This window comes from Perognathus longimembris, chromosome 21 (assembly GCF_023159225.1).
Source record: "Perognathus longimembris pacificus isolate PPM17 chromosome 21, ASM2315922v1, whole genome shotgun sequence".
In the NCBI taxonomy this organism is placed as follows: Eukaryota; Metazoa; Chordata; class Mammalia; order Rodentia; family Heteromyidae; genus Perognathus; species Perognathus longimembris.
Window position 1 is genome coordinate 27,749,912 of NC_063181.1, and position 16,503 is coordinate 27,766,414.

General features: G+C 39.8%; 1 protein-coding gene across 4 annotated transcripts in view; it reads left to right on the forward strand.

The window, feature by feature from the left end:
* Positions 1-16,503, forward strand: part of Fat1 (FAT atypical cadherin 1) — a 112,963-nt gene that overhangs the window by 87,873 nt on the left and 8,587 nt on the right. For all 4 annotated transcript variants that reach the window (XM_048330854.1, XM_048330853.1, XM_048330852.1 and 1 more), the window contains exons 12-25: positions 2,141-2,294; positions 2,950-3,183; positions 3,703-4,092; positions 5,072-5,286; positions 5,683-5,820; positions 7,013-7,156; positions 7,751-7,948; positions 8,313-9,117; positions 9,241-9,372; positions 9,553-9,710; positions 10,331-10,793; positions 12,882-13,035; positions 13,829-13,939; positions 15,759-16,390. In XM_048330854.1, coding sequence (XP_048186811.1) covers positions 2,141-2,294; positions 2,950-3,183; positions 3,703-4,092; positions 5,072-5,286; positions 5,683-5,820; positions 7,013-7,156; positions 7,751-7,948; positions 8,313-9,117; positions 9,241-9,372; positions 9,553-9,710; positions 10,331-10,793; positions 12,882-13,035; positions 13,829-13,939; positions 15,759-16,390 — 3,928 coding nt within the window. The remainder of the gene's footprint in view (positions 1-2,140; positions 2,295-2,949; positions 3,184-3,702; positions 4,093-5,071; positions 5,287-5,682; positions 5,821-7,012; positions 7,157-7,750; positions 7,949-8,312; positions 9,118-9,240; positions 9,373-9,552; positions 9,711-10,330; positions 10,794-12,881; positions 13,036-13,828; positions 13,940-15,758; positions 16,391-16,503) is intronic.

The following is a 16,503-nucleotide window of genomic DNA, read 5'->3' on the forward strand; positions in this document are numbered from 1 at the left end:
TTTAGTCACCGGACCAGAAAACAACTGTCTTGTTATGTTTGAGGGTTAAAACCAATGAATGAAAGGATCAGATAGGATAATAGAATGGCCTATGCTTTACCTGTCCTTTTTGTGGCTTTGAAGAAATAATTTTCGCCTATCACACAGGGGTCATTCCTCTCTCAGATAAGTACTTGTATAAAAAATGGTGCTTATTTATTTATTTATTTATTTCAGTACTTGAAAATAAGCAGGCCGTAGCTTATCACCATGCACCAAGATCAACTTAAAATGGATTAGAGACCTCAATATCAGACCTGAAACCCTGAAACTACTGAAGGACAGAGTAGGAGTAAGTGGGACACTAGAGTTTATAGGAGTAGGCAGGAACTTCCTTAATAGAGTCACAGGGGCACAACAGATAGGGGAGAGACTCGACAAATGGGACTAGTACAAAATAAAAAGTTTCTGCACAGCTAAAGACATAGCCACTAAACTATAAAAAGACAACCAACCATATGGGAAAAGATCTTCACCAGCAAAGCAACAGACAAAGGCCCAATATCCGTTATCTACAGAGAACTCAAGAAACTAACCCCTTCCAAACCCAGTAAACCAATTATTAAATGGGCAAGGAAGCTAAAGAGAGACTTCACAGAAGAAGAAATAAAAATGGCAAAGAAACATAGGAGGAAATGTTCAACATCCCTGGCAGTAAAGGAAATGCAAATAAAAACCCTGAGATTACCACCTCACCCCAGTTATAATGGCCTATACTCGGAGCTCAGGGAACAACAAATGCTGGAGGGGATGTGGAGAAGAACCCCCCCTGCACTGCTGGTGGGAGTGTAAACTAGTACAACCACTCTGGAGAACAGTATGGAGCATAGACGTACCCTATAACCCAGCTATACCACTCCTAGGCATCTATCCAGAACAGCGGGATCCAGGATACCACAAGGACACCTGCATATCCATGTTTATCGCTGCACAATTTACAATAGCCCAAATATGCAAACAACCCAGATGCCCCACTACAGATGAATGGATCCAAAAAATGTGGTACCTATACACAATGGAATTCGACACAGCAATTAAAATGATAGAATAATGGCATTCTCAGGGAAATGGACAGACAGATCTTGAACAAATAATGTTGAGAGAGACAAGCCTAGAACACAGAGAACAAAGGCACATACATGGTCTCGCTGATACGTGGATGTTAGGGGGAAACAAAAAGCAGAGACTATGTCTGTAAAATAAACATCTTTTCAAATGGTGTTTCTACATGTTTTGGTCAGTGAATTTACATCATGTCTCTCAAACCAAACAATTACTAAATAAACATAAAAATGTCTAGGATAGTCCTAGCAGAGGATCATAATAGCTCAACAGCTATGTACATATGATCATTTAAGCTGAGGCTAAGCAAAATGAACTCCAAGATATGGAAACAAGAGGATTTTATTGCTGTTGTTATTTTTAATGTGCTTTGTGAATTTCCTATGGCTTATCCCATTGTTACTGTATATGATTTTGGTACAATGGGTATTGTACATATGTTTATCTGAATTAGGGAAGGGAACATCAGGATGGTGAGACAGAATAAAGGGCGAATCAGTGCAATAGCGATATTCATAAGACATGTTGGAAAGGAACTGTACAACTAGCAGGCTGGGAAGGAGGTAAGGTTAGAGAAAAATGAAGGATGTAACAAGTATGACAAGAAATGTACTCACTACCTTATGTAACTGTAACCCCTCTGTACATCACCTTGAAAATAAAATTAAATTTAAATTTAAAAAAAAAATAAGCAGGTAGAACAAGTGTTCATGCACTCTGATTTTCAGGTGATATGGATGACTGTTTGTATTTTGTCCTAAAAATTCAACATGAAACTGATGGTACAACAAAAAATTCTTAGTATTCTGTTGGTCCAGTATCAGCTGTGACTCAGGGCCATAAAGTTGACTATGTTCTGGATTGTCATTTTACTTGAATTTTTCTTTAAGAAAAATGATTTTAAAAGCTCTTTGAATATTCACTTTAGTCATTTCCCACGTTTTCTGTGGCCAAGTGAAATGATTTTTGCTATTCCCCCGGCAGTCACTGCTGACTGCTAATGTTTTTATTCTAACAATATTGTTTAACATCTTTGCAGACTTTATATTCAGACACCATTCCTGAAGACGCCCTTCCTGGGAAATTGATTATGCAGGTCTCTGCTACGGATGCAGATATCCGTTCCAATGCTGAAATTACTTACACATTATTTGGTTCTGGTGCAGAAAAATTCAAACTAAATCCAGACACAGGTAATGACAGAGCTGGGACAAATTTCATTATGTATTTCCCATAAAATCATCTGTATAAGTGATTTTAGTTTACATACAAAATTAGGAAGTTGCATTTTATTCTTTTCAAATGCTGTAGGATTAATGCTATAGAATTAATATTTTATAAGTCTATACAGCAATTTAAAGTATAAAATTTGGAATGACATTAAAAAACTAAGCAGCAACAGTATTACTTAAGTAATTACCTTAAGGTAATTATTAAAAATTAAGTTGTTAAATTATTTCACTAAAAAAAATCCTAAGTAGGTCTGCACTTTTATTTATATAGTGTATATTTTATTTATATAGTCAGTCTATACTTCAGTATTTTTCACAATTAAAATGATTTGTGGTATTTTCCTCATCCTTACTATACTTATAAACTTGGGGAGATTAAGGAGCCATTTTACCTTGCCAGTATTGTCATATAAGAAGCTCTTGTCGCAAGTCCTTGTGATGGAAAGAGCTAGAACCTTCAACTTGCTAGGTTCATGAGCGGTCCCTGGAAAATTGTTCTTCAGATGAAGTCTTCTATTCAGATTTTGTTATTGTAAGAGAAAAAAAAGAGAAGATGCACAAACACAGCTCAGATGGTCAGTGTCAAATCAGTCCATTTATTTCCATTTGTGTTTAGGTGAACTGAAAACATTAGCTCCCCTTGATCGTGAGGAGCAAGCAGTTTATCACCTCTTAGTGAAGGCCACAGATGGAGGTGGGAGATTCTGTCAAGCTAATATTGTGCTCCTATTAGAAGATGTGAATGATAATGCCCCTGAATTCACTGCTGATCCATACACCATTACCGTGTTTGAAAACACTGAGCCGGGGACGCCGTTGACCAGAGTGCAGGCCACAGATGCAGATGCAGGTACTTCTAGCAAATGTTGTGTCTTCACACTGTGGGGAGGATAGAGGCCCAGTACACAAGCCAAGGGCAGCCTGTTAGCTCATCTCATGCATCTGGATTAGTGATCCTTTGTTTTAGAATGAAACCTTCAAATAACTTCATGTTTTAAATATATATTTGAAGTCTCAAAATGATAGGCAGTGAAATTACTACTATAATGTCTCTGAAGTGTTGCAGAAATTCTGGTGAATAATTTCGTTAACTGATCTTCATGTCTCATTGGATTATTGAAGTGCTGTTTTGTGAACAAATTAGTGCCATAAAGAAGCTATGTGTCACAGGATCTTAACAGAAATACCTGTATTGTTATAGTTTTACAAATCTTTCAAAAACTTCTGTGGATCTAACTCGTTATCTGTGAAATATTTATATTAACTAAATAAGTCTATTAGCATATTACTTTTGTTAAAGTATGTAACACGCTTATTTATTTAAATTTCCTTCTATAAAACCCTCTGATACCTTTTCATGTTCCGGCAGGCTTGAATCGGAAGATTTCCTACTCACTGATTGACTCTGCTGATGGGCAGTTCTCCATTAATGAGTTGTCTGGAATTATTCAATTAGAAAGGCCTTTGGATAGAGAACTACAAGCAGTATACACCATTATTTTGAGAGCTGTAGACCAAGGTTTGCCAAGGAGGTTGACTGCTACTGGCACTGTTGTTGTGTCAGTCTTAGATATAAATGACAACCCCCCTGTGTTTGAGTACCGGGAATATGGTGCCACGGTATCTGAGGACATTCTCATTGGGACAGAAGTTCTTCAAGTGTACGCAGCAAGTCGGGACATCGAAGCAAATGCGGAAATCACTTACTCAATAATAAGTGGGAATGAGCATGGAAAATTCAGCATAGATTCTAAAACAGGTAACCCATCATGTAAATGATAGGAGCCTTCTTCCACCCAAAGTGCTAAGTTTGTCTGACACTTTACCTGTTGTTTCTAAATGGGGTTTGAAAGTGGTTCTACTTAGCAAAATAGTTTTCTGACATATCCAACATAAGCTACAAAGCACACTGTCTTAAAATAGAAAGCTGAATTATCACATTCTAATAGTTTAGAGATGATGTAAGTGCCCCCCATTAGTAGAGATAAGAAAGCCTGATAATGGATGACCTTGAGGAACTATTTCTTTTATCTCCCCTGTCAAAGGCATGTGCAATAGCTTCCAAAGTAGAAACATCTTTTGAACTCCTGAGATCTTAGTGTCTATAGTAAGCATCTGATATTCATTGTGCTATCTTCCTTACTGAGCAAGTGACATGTAATCATTGAAGTAGTTTGAGTCACTCAGGAGCACTGCCTGTAAGGTCTAAAGTCAGAGGCACTTCTTGACTCCTGTTGCATACACAGGGATGTAGCCTTATCAGCCAGTGGCCTGGAGTAGGTATTAAATCTTAGGGCACTGTAAATCATTGCCCTTTCAAACTGTACTTAGTTGAATGTGGCCATTTGTGAATAGGTATGTGATGATGCTGTTTTAAAATGTATTTTTACTCGCTATCATAAAATGGTTATTTTTAAAACTCCAAAAGGAATTTTTAATGATTCAAAACAATAAGGAAATGGAAAAGCACAGAATAGAATGTTTTAACACTCTTCCTGTGTTTATTATGAGTTGTACTGAATGGAAAGCAGCTTAAATATCATGCTCAGTATCAAGAAAATAATTAAGTGAAATGAAAGATCTAGAGGTTGGTAAATTTCTAATTATTCAGAAAACTCATAAATGGCCTTGGTGTAATGGAAACTATTTTTATTTAACGGTGTTATCTGTTGAATGAAAAGTAAGAGGAGGTCATGGAATTATGAAGTCCCGGAAGTAATTTGGATGGTCTCTTGTAGGTGCCATATTTATCATTGAGAATCTGGATTACGAAGGCTCCCATGAGTACTACCTGACCATAGAGGCCACTGATGGAGGCACACCTTCACTAAGCGATCTGGCAACAGTGAACATCAATGTCACCGACATCAACGACAACACCCCGGTGTTCAGCCAAGACACCTACACCACAGTCATCAGTGAAGATGCTGTTCTTGAGCAGTCTGTCATTACAGTGAGTCATTTCTCTCTACCGTTTTCTTCTAGACCTTTATCCTAGCTGTTAGTAAAGTCAGTCCAGTTTTGATAGTGGCTTATTAAATATTGTTAGAGATGCATAAGATTCCAGAATGTAGCTTAGAGTACTAACCTACCATGCAGGGGGCCATGGGTTCAGTGGCTGCCACCACAGAACAGAAGTTCTTTGTTGGGCTGTTAGTAGCTGTCTTTAAATAACTGCCTTGACACTGTCATATGATAGCACCTCTTTTGTATAACTACTGAAACACAACTAACCAAAGTTTTCAAAAGAGAAAAATGACTGCCTTAAAACTATTAGCTATGAATACCAAGATTTTGTCGACAGTTGTTCTTTCTTTAGCGCTCTCGTAAACAGAGTGATATTTTCTAGGTTGTGGCTGATGACGCGGATGGACCCTCAAACAGCCACATCCACTACTCCATCGTAGATGGTAACCAAGGAAGCCCATTCACAATTGACCCTGTCAAGGGAGAGGTGAAAGTTACCAAACCGCTGGATCGGGAAACAGTAAGTGGAAAAGTTTGGTTTAAGTTGTTTACAGAATACCAAGCAATAAACATAAATATCTTGTGTTCATATCTGCTGGGAAGAACGTGAAATACCCAAAACAGATGGAATCAGCCTTCTTCTCAGGAACTGATAAGTGAAGAAGATATAAATCTTAAAATGCAGTTCGGTTCTCAGGTGTCTATTGTTTTTTTCCTGACCTACGATTTTTGAATAGGAGTTTTCTAAGAGTTTAGGAAGAATGACTATTAGGCACCAGAAAATTTAGAGTTCTTCCTAAATTAGTTTTTTGTTTATTTGTTTTTGCTTGTTTCCTTGTTGGTTTGAAACAGAGCCTTACTGTAAAAGTCTAAACTGGTCTTCACCTTGAGATTCTCATCCACCAAGCTACTTAGTGCTGGGATTACAGGCATGCACCATGATACACAGTTAATTTTTTTTATTTGTAATTAAACCCAGGTCCTTTAATATACTTGTTTCCACTATGAGATGGGGGAATTAGCCAGTAGTGTTTTTCTAGCTAACTTGGCCTAGCAACCCATTTCTACTTGAGTGGAGCATTCTTGCAGAACTAATGTTTTGCAGAATATTACTGGGGGAGTTAGTTAGATTTCTGGCTGCTTTTACCACTTACTTTGGAAGAGAGAGCTCAACAGGACAATTCCTAAGAAAGAAGCTGGATTTCTTGTGTAAGAGGCACAGAAATCATCTTGAGGGATTTAGAAAGCTAAGCACAATCCATGTGTGAAATTGAGGAGGAGAGCTATCTGGCATGGCCTCATGAGTCAGCACTCCAAGGTGAGTGACAGCTCATAGCACTGTATTTCTGACCAAGAGCAAAATTTGGCCCCTAGGAAAAGTTGTCTTCTGCGTTATTTCTGGAGCAGTAGTAGCACTTGAGATAATGTTAACACTTTTCCCTAGCCATTTGTATGACTTGTCTGTCTTAAGTCTGTGAAAGAACTGCAAGTTTTTAGTGATAAAACACTTTAATAAGACTTTCTAGAGAGACAGTAGAGAATCTGATCATTTGGGGTAATTTTTTCTATTGAGATAGTACATTTTATTTGCAGTTGTACTTGTTCACGGTTTAGAGAATTATCTAGACAGAGTTCAGTAAGTCTTGACAGTTTATCCTGGTTTGTTGGCTCTGTGAAAATAAGAACACATTCTCTGTCTTCTCCCTGAAAAGATTTCAGGTTACACACTCACAGTTCAAGCTTCTGATAATGGCAGTCCACCCAGAGTCAACACGACCACCGTGAACATCGATGTGTCTGATGTCAATGATAATCCTCCCGTCTTCTCCAAGGGAAACTACAGTGTAATCATCCAGGTGAGCGTGGTGCAGTAAAGGCTTCATGGACTCTTCTTAAAATGAGCTGTCATTGACCTCAGTTGTTTGTTTGAAATACCTTCCCTTCTGAAGTCTGTGTTTTAGGAAAAGTAAAATTAGAGGAGTCTTTCCTTGTACTGAGAGATGAACACTTCTGAGATGCAGCCGTGCTTCTGTCTCCTCGTTTTGTGCTCAGATTGTAAGCTACTCTCACTGTTATAGGACAAGTGAGAACTTCTCATAATTGTATGTTCTGCTGTTACTGCCTTTCCTCCTGGCTCCCCCCCCTTCCTCTTTCCCCACTTCTCCCATAACCCCCATTTCTTCTGCCTCTTCACCTCTAGCCTTCTGAGATTGCTCCTCCTTCTCTACGCTTCCCATCCTTTCTTCTCGCACACATTTCCTGCCCCTACTCCCTTTCTCCCCCACCTTCCACTCCCCTCCAACACTTCCACCTCTTCCTTTAACAGCAATCAACAAGAAAGTTGTGCTTTCATTTATCTTACATTAAAAAAGTTCTCAAGTGTCTCAAACCTATAATTTGATTTTTTGAAAGATCTTTTTTTTTACTATGATTTTTAAATTTTGGCACAGGAAAACAAGCCAGTGGGTTTCAGTGTGCTGCAGCTCGTGGTGACCGACAAGGACTCTTCTCACAATGGTCCACCTTTCTTCTTTACCATTGTGAGCGGGAATGATGACCGAGCATTTGAGGTGAACCAGCAAGGAGTCCTCCAGACAGCAGCCGCCATCAAGAGGAAAGCCAAGGACCATTACTTCTTGCATGTTCAGGTAGCAAAGGCTTACTTTACGATTTTGTTATAGACCCACAGAGAAGAGCTATTTGGCTGTTAGCTTTTATATTTAGCTTTTATTTTAGCTTACATTTCTGGGAACAATGTACGTAGTTATGGCCTCTGTATTTGCACACCTTCATTTTGTCACCCTGCTCTTGGGTTGAGCATTTGTTACATTACTGTAGGAATGATGAGATGAGCTTCGGTATGAACTAGTAAAAGGTCTACGAAGGTTATTTGTTTCCTTCCTTCATATTAGGCCTCTCATGGAAAAATAAGGATTTAACAGTTGGTAACTTTTTATAACCTAAACAAAATGAGTGTTTTTATTAACAAAGACAAATGATGACTTGTTGTAGGTGACAGATAACGGAAAACCTCCACTGTCATCGCTAGCACATGTTGACATAAGAGTTATTGAGGAGAGCATCCATCCTCCTGCGATTTTGCCACTGGAGATTTTCATTACGGCTTCTGGAGAGGAATACTCAGGCGGTGTCATTGGGAAGATCCATGCAACAGACCAGGATGTGTATGACACCTTAACCTACAGTCTTGATCCCCGGATGGACAACCTGTTCTCTGTGTCCAGCACCGGGGGCAAGCTGATTGCACATAAAAAGTTAGACATGGGCCAGTACCTTCTTAATGTCAGTGTAACCGATGGAAAGTTCACGACCATGGCAGACATCACAGTGCATATCAGACAGATAACACAGGAGATGTTGAACCACTCCATTGCTATTCGCTTTGCCAATCTCACACCTGAAGAATTTGTTGGTGACTACTGGCGCAACTTCCAGCGAGCTCTACGGAACATCCTGGGTGTGAGGAGGACCGATATACAGATTGTGAGTTTGCAGCCCTCCGAGCCACATCCACATCTGGATGTCTTACTTTTTATAGAGAAATCAGGCAGCATCGCTCAGCTTTCCACAAAACAACTCCTGCACAAGATTAACTCTTCTGTGACTGATATTGAGGAAATCATAGGTGTTAGGATACTGGATGTGTTTCACAAGCGCTGTGCAGGACTGGATTGCCCATGGAAGTTCTGTGATGAAAAGATATCAGTGGATGAAAATGTTATGTCGACGCACAGCACAGCCAGGCTGAGTTTTGTGACTCCTCGCCACCACAGGGCAGCTGTGTGTCTCTGCACAGGTAATAAACATGAAGATATTAAAATGAGTGTTAAGGAATATTTTACTTGGATTTTAATCGCTGTAAAGATCTTTTTTTTTCTAAAAAATTCCTGTTTCTCTCCCCTCTTACCTTAAAATAAAGAGGGAAAATGCCCACCCATCCACCATGGGTGTGATGGAAACCCATGCCCAGCAGGCTCTGAATGTATCACTGACCCCAGAGAGGAGGCATATACCTGTGTATGTCCTGGGGGCAGGCTGACACAGTGCCCAGGTAAGAGTACAACGACAAAGCACAATTGCCTTTTAAAGAATCACTTCTGACGTTTCTTACATGTTTTTTTCTTTACTGGAGTCAAAAGATAATGTAAATTACTTGTGTCATGACAAGTCAAACATAGAGATGAATAGACACTGACAGTAGAAACTTTGTTTTCCTCTTTGTGATTCACAGGGAGTTCATCTATAACATTTACTGGAAATAGCTTTGTGAAATACCGCCTGATGGAAAATGAAAACAAGTTAGAGATGAAATTGACAATGAGGCTGAGAACCTATTCAACCCATGCAGTTGTAATGTATGCCCGGGGAACTGACTACAGTATCTTGGAGGTATGTGTTGGGCTATTTTGCCCAAGGCTGGTGCCCTACCACTTGACCCACCCCTCTACTTCCAGCTTTTCTATGGTTAATTTTGAAAATAAGAGTCTTGTGGACTTTTCTGCCCATACTGGCTTTGAATTGTGATTGAGCAGCTATAATTAAAGGTATGAGCAACTAGTGCTTAAGGTTGAAGCGCACAAAAAAAAATCAGTTTCATTTTACATTCTGATTATCAATTTAAAAAGGTGAGTAAAGCAAAATGGATAGATAAGTTGCACATTTCAAAGAATTTTTTGACACACTTTGTAGTGGGATGAAAGGTTCTTTTGCTTTACAGTAGCATAGACGTTCACATCTGTGTTTTGTAAGCATTTATAATCTCCAGTTATTGCATCTTACTGATGTTATAAATTCATAGGGGAAGTGTCCTGCATACATTTGAGGTGATGGGTACTGTGCCCACTTACTGAGTTTTGGCTTTTGTTACCACTTTTAATAGTTAATGTATTTAATATTTCAAGATGTAATATTTGTGAAAATGTGTGCAGAAGTAAGTATCTGTTTAATTAACAGAGACCAAGGTAAAGGCTCTTGGAAACCGTTGTTATGTTTTGTTTTTTTCCTTGTAGATTCACAATGGAAGACTGCAGTACAAATTTGACTGTGGGAGTGGCCCTGGCATTGTCTCTGTTCAAAGCTTCCAAGTCAATGATGGGCGGTGGCACACAGTGGCTCTTGAGGTGAATGGAAACTACGCTAGATTGGTTCTAGACCAAGTCCACACTGCATCAGGCACGGCCCCAGGGACTCTGAAAACCCTCAACCTGGATAACTATGTGTTTTTTGGTGGGCACATCCGTCAACAAGGAACAAGGCATGGAAGAAGCCCACAAGTTGGTAATGGTTTCAGGGGCTGTATGGACTCCATTTATTTGAATGGGCAGGAGCTGCCTTTAAATAGCAAACCAAGAAGCTATGCACACATGGAAGAATCAGTGGATATATCTCCGGGATGCTTGCTAACAGCTACAGAAGACTGCTCAAGCAACCCCTGTCAGAATGGAGGCATTTGCAATCCATCACCTACTGGAGGTAGGGCTCATAACTTTCTAGTCTTTAAAAGGTTCCCACATATTTTTGTTTCATCTCTTTTTATTCAAATAATATTCTTAGATAGTGTCATCAGTACAGATAGTACCATCCAGATTGAGAAGTATGTGTTAGAACACAGCAGAGCTGGACTTAGAATTGTTTGCAGAAACTATTTGGAAGAGAATGGTTTCTCTGACTGCTGAGCTACAGTAATACTTTGGATGCTTGACCAGAACTGCATTTCTATGCATGTCTTGCCATGTGCCAATAGTTAGAGGCAAAGCACAGCTAACTCAAAATACATCTTCCAAACTCCATAGACACTGGCTCAGGAATTTAGAAATAGCTTCACATTTTTCTGCTCAGTTCTGGGTACTATCATTTATCCAGCATTTCTGTACAGAGGGTCAGCTAGAGTCTTGTTAACCATAAAGATTGTCTAGGCCTTGCACTCCTGCTGAAGTGTTTCCATATCTGTCTGTCCTGAGATTTTTGCATTCTGGGATACTCAAGAACTTCTGTATCCTTAAATCCTACTAGGTCATTTAGAGTGATAAAACATAGTTAAGGAAAGTGACAACCTTCATGCTTAATAAGTATAACTTGGTGTGCATGGGAGAGTAAAATTACATAGTAATATTTTATTTAAGTGGGATTCGAAAGATTTGGTTTTTCTGTCATTTCCCCCAGGAAGTGTGTATGTCCACTGAAGCTACTAGTGGGCCAGGTTATCTCCACAGTACCACTGAGAATCTCAGTGGACCAGCACAACAAAACCAGCATTGTGCTTACGTTAATTAACCATCCAGATTAGGCTGGGAACCACTCAGGAGTGAGGCACAGAGAGATATCTTTCCTCTTGTTTCAATGTTTTGATTGTTATTTTAAAGTTGACATACAGAGTGGGTGACAGTTACATAAGTCATGTAAAGAGTACATTTCTTGGACAATATTACCCCTTCCCTCGCTCTCGAGAGGTATTTCCTTGACTCATGCCTCCATGACCTTTGCATCAGGAGAAAAGACTACACAGTAGCTCCTCAAGCTCTTAGCTAAGTGCCCATAGTCCTTTGGCCACAGAAAAACTCATAGCCATGGCCACCTGTGAAGAGGGCGAGAAATGCCATCTTCCTGTTACCTAAGGACAGGGAGTTAGACATAGCCTCCCCACATTCCCTAAGGGCCAAGGTCTCTACAAATTAGAGTCTGACATTCTTTGAGGCTCTTCTGGATATATTTGACACTGTCTCTCTATTTTTATTTTTTGTGCCATTACTGGGGCTTGCACACTGTCCTTTAACTTTTTTTTTTTTTTTGCTCAAGGTTAGTGCTCTGTCACTTGAGCCACAGCTCTACTTCCAGCTTTTTGATGGTGAATTGGAGATACGAATCTCAGTCCACAATCCTTAGATCTCAGCTTCCTGAGTGGCTACAATTACATCATAAGCTACTAGGGCCCAGCTGATATTTCTCTTTTTAAACATCTGATTGGCAAATTATGGTCTTTAAAGTATTATTCTACTATGTTCATTATTATCTTTAATTCTTAAGTGCTTGTGAGATGCAACTAAATTGATAAGTAATGTTCATGTATGTAGTAGTATAAATTAGCCCAATGGTATTAAATCATTTGTGATTAGCTAGAGGTAGTATAAATTATTTCTTCAATTTCTATAGTTTTCTTCCTTTCTGGTTTCTGCAGCTTTTTTATTCCAGTGCTTTGGTTATATAGGTTGTACCTACCCAATCTGGAAATCTAAAAATCTAGACATTCTTCAACTCAACAAGGCATTTCCAATTTGGGATCATATAGCATTTTTAATGTTTGACTTAGGGTTATTTTGCCCTTAAAGATTGTGCAAATATTCACAACCTGAAAAACTCCAAGATCTGCAACCTTTCTGATATTTTTGGTAAGGGCTACTCTCAAGTTACACTAGTATTGGGACACACTAGTGTGTGGAAAACTAGGTAGGTACCCAGAAAGGATAGGTTGTGTAGGTCTTAGAGAACTGTGCCTTCACTTCAACATAAAAGTTAAATGTGACTCTTTGAGATCTGACACTGTTCTCTTTTGCTCACGTGTAGGTTATTACTGCAAGTGCAGTGCCCTGTACATAGGGACATACTGTGAGGTGAGCGTCAACCCTTGTTCTTCCAATCCCTGCCTCTATGGTGGCACCTGCGTGGTAGACAACGGTGACTTCGTTTGCCAATGTAGAGGACTTTACACTGGTCAGAGGTATGTGTAGTTTTCTTAATTTTCATGGGAAGTTCTAGCATTGATTTTTGTTTTTGTTTGTCCTGACGTTGGAACTCAAGGCCTTGTGCTTTCTTGACACTTAATTCTGAGCAACACCTGCAGCTTGTTTGGACTGTATATGTCCATTGTGTGCCTGGACTCCTAATTTTAACTTTCTTCCATAGCTGGGATGACAGCTATATGCTACTACTCCTCAGCTTCTTTGTTGTTATTGTTTTTGTTGTTTTTGCTAGTTCTAAGGCTTGGGCTCGGGGCCTGAGCACTGTCCCTGGCTTCTTTTTGCTCAAGTTAGCATTCTACCATTTTAGCCACAGGGTACCACTTCCAGCTTTTTTCTGTTTATGTGGTACTGCGGAGTTGAACCCAGGGCTTCATGCATGCTAGGCATGCACTCTACCACTAAGCCATATTCCTAGCCTCCCTTCTCCCCACCCCCAGTTTCTTCAGTTGAGAGAGTCCTGTAGACTTTTGAGCTGAGCTGGCCTGTAACCACAGTCCTTTCAGTCTCGCCTTCTACATAGCTAGGATGGCAGACACATTATACCTCATATTGGTTGAGATGGAAATCTTGCTAGGTTTTTGCCCAAGCTGGCCTCAAACTTGATCTAAGCTTCCTTAAAAGAAGTCCTTCTCTAGCTGAATTGTCCTGTCAACTAGGAGTAAAGGCATCTTCTTTGGATTTTTAAAACATGCGTGCAAACCATCCGTGTTCTTCACTTAATGTTCTGTTTTGCTGTATGAAGTTCATGCATGCTCTCTTCTTATTCTTCAGGTGCCAGCTGAGTCCATATTGCAAGGATGAGCCCTGTAAAAATGGTGGAACATGCTTTGACAGTTTGGATGGTGCTGTTTGCCAGTGCGATTCAGGATTTAGGGGAGAGAGGTAAATGGTTTCTTTCAGTATTTATATTTGCCCTTTGCCTTGGCATTATGTTCATTAGCTGACACAATAATACTTCATTAATTCAGACTACATTGCTTCCGAATTTAGTAATTCTCATTGGCATTTTTATTATCTTTCTCCTCTTTAAGATAAAAAAAAATCAAGCAGATTAATATATTATGCCTGAAAATCCCTACTACGTTACTTTAGAGGTATTACTTCTAGAAAAAAGTGAATGGTTTTCTGGTAGGCAGAACACACTTGAACCATGTGCGAATTTATTGTTTTCTAACATACTCTGTGGAGCTGTTCAAGACCAACTTGGAGAGTAATGGTAATTATTATTTTTTGTAATGTGCTCTAACATTTTTATACAACATCTAAGAAACATTTCTGCATCTCTTATTATATTTTATAGTTCTTACCCTAGTCCTAAAAGGTGATTACTATTTTCTGCTTGATGGAATTGAGGCATAAAAGTGCTCTTATACCTTGAAAACAATGCATGAGAGAATTTAGTCTCAAATGCCATTTTACATTAGCCTGTTTGTCTTCCAGTTCCATTTAAAGAACAAAATAACTCTGTAAGCACCTTAGATAAGCCTTCACTATCAGCCTCCTTGGGCAGATTTACAAAGTTGAAGGAAGGTATATATCTCTTGTAGTTTTGCACGTGGGATTATAATCTTGCATCTTGCCACTCATTACATGGCCTAAGTTTACAAGTTGACTTCCCTAATTCTAATCAATAAATAATGTTCCTACATTTGACAAAACCATAATAGTGGTCAGAACTGTGCCAGATGAGTGATGGGTCTGTGGGATGTTAAGTAGATCCAGTTCACTGAAGGAGGTAGGAGAGATTGAGAGGTGTGCCATTGTGTTGTAGGCCCCTATTGGAGAAAGCAGAAAGCATTTGCGATCTCTTTGTAAGGGTAAGGTACCTGGGAAAGTTTTCAACAGGGGATATACCATTTACAACTGGAAGAGTTTGGGTTGGGAATTTAGCCCAGCGGAAGAGCACATGCCTGGCAAGTGCAAGGCCCTGAGTTCAGTCTTCAGCTCTGGAATGAATGAATGAGTGAGTGAGTGAGTGAGTGAGTGAGTGAATAAAACAAGAAGAGTTTTTCAACCATTCACCTGTTGTAGGGGATTATGTCCTATTCCCAAATGGAAGCATATTCTTACAAACTGAGCTTTCTCCAAAGAGTTAAAGCATGCCATTTATCAGAGTTCACAAGGCAAATACCTCAATGATAAACTTGTCTATAACTTCTAGAAACAAACTGCCAGGTTAGTAGAATGTTGAATTCTAGGACAATAATTCATGTTTGCTTAAAAAAAATTAGAGCCTATAATAAAATGAGTAATTATTCCACAAAAGGTGTTTGTTTTGTCACATGATTTTTTTGGCTATCACTGAGGCTTGACCTCAAAGCCTTATATACTAGCTTGCCTTATTTGTTCTAAGTTGGCACTCCACCACTTGAGCCACTTCCACTTCTGGACTTTTTGCTAGTTAATTGGAGATAAGAATTTCATGGACTTATTTGCCCAGGATGACTTTAAACTTTGATCCTCAGATCTCAGCCTCCTCAGTAGCTTAGGATTCCAGGCATGAACCACTAGCACTGGTGGTCCCAGTTATTTTTGCTGATGTGTTTTCTGGTCTCTTCAAGTTTTATTTGGTTTGCTTTGGTTTGGCATGCTTTATAAAGGAGGGGTTTTGGTAGAATCTCTAACCTCTGGAGAGTAATAGATCTGCCATAGTCTGACATGCACTGCAAAGTTCTTTCCTCATTCTTGGCCATCTTGGCAGGTGCCAGAGTGACATTGATGAGTGTGCTGGAAATCCCTGCCGCAATGGGGCACTCTGTGAGAACACACATGGCTCCTATCACTGTAACTGCAGCCACGAGTACAGAGGAAAACACTGCGAAGATGCCACCCCCAATCAGTATGTGTCCACCCCATGGAATATTGGGTTGGCCGAAGGAATAGGCATTGTAGTTTTTATAGCAGGGATATTTTTACTGGTGGTGGTGTTTGTTCTCTGCCGCAAGATGATTAGTCGCAAGAAGAAACACCAAGCCGAACCTGAAGACAAACACTTGGGACCAACCACAGCTTTCTTGCAAAGACCTTACTTTGATTCGAAGCTCAATAAGAACATTTACTCGGACATACCCCCCCAGGTGCCTGTCCGCCCCATTTCCTACACCCCAAGCATTCCAAGTGACTCCCGAAACAACCTTGACCGGAACTCCTTTGAAGGATCGGCCATCCCAGAGCATCCAGAATTCAGTACTTTTAACCCCGAGTCTGTGCATGGACACCGAAAAGCAGTAGCCGTCTGCAGCGTGGCCCCCAACCTGCCTCCCCCTCCTCCTTCCAACTCTCCTTCCGACAGCGACTCCATCCAGAAGCCAAACTGGGACTTCGACTATGACAGTAAGAGCAACTCTGCCCTCCTTGGAATGTTACTGAGAGAGAAAGGGTCATTGCAGAGTTCTGCCATGCCATTGGTGCTTCACGTAAAACACAGCAGCATTAGCTGCAGACCA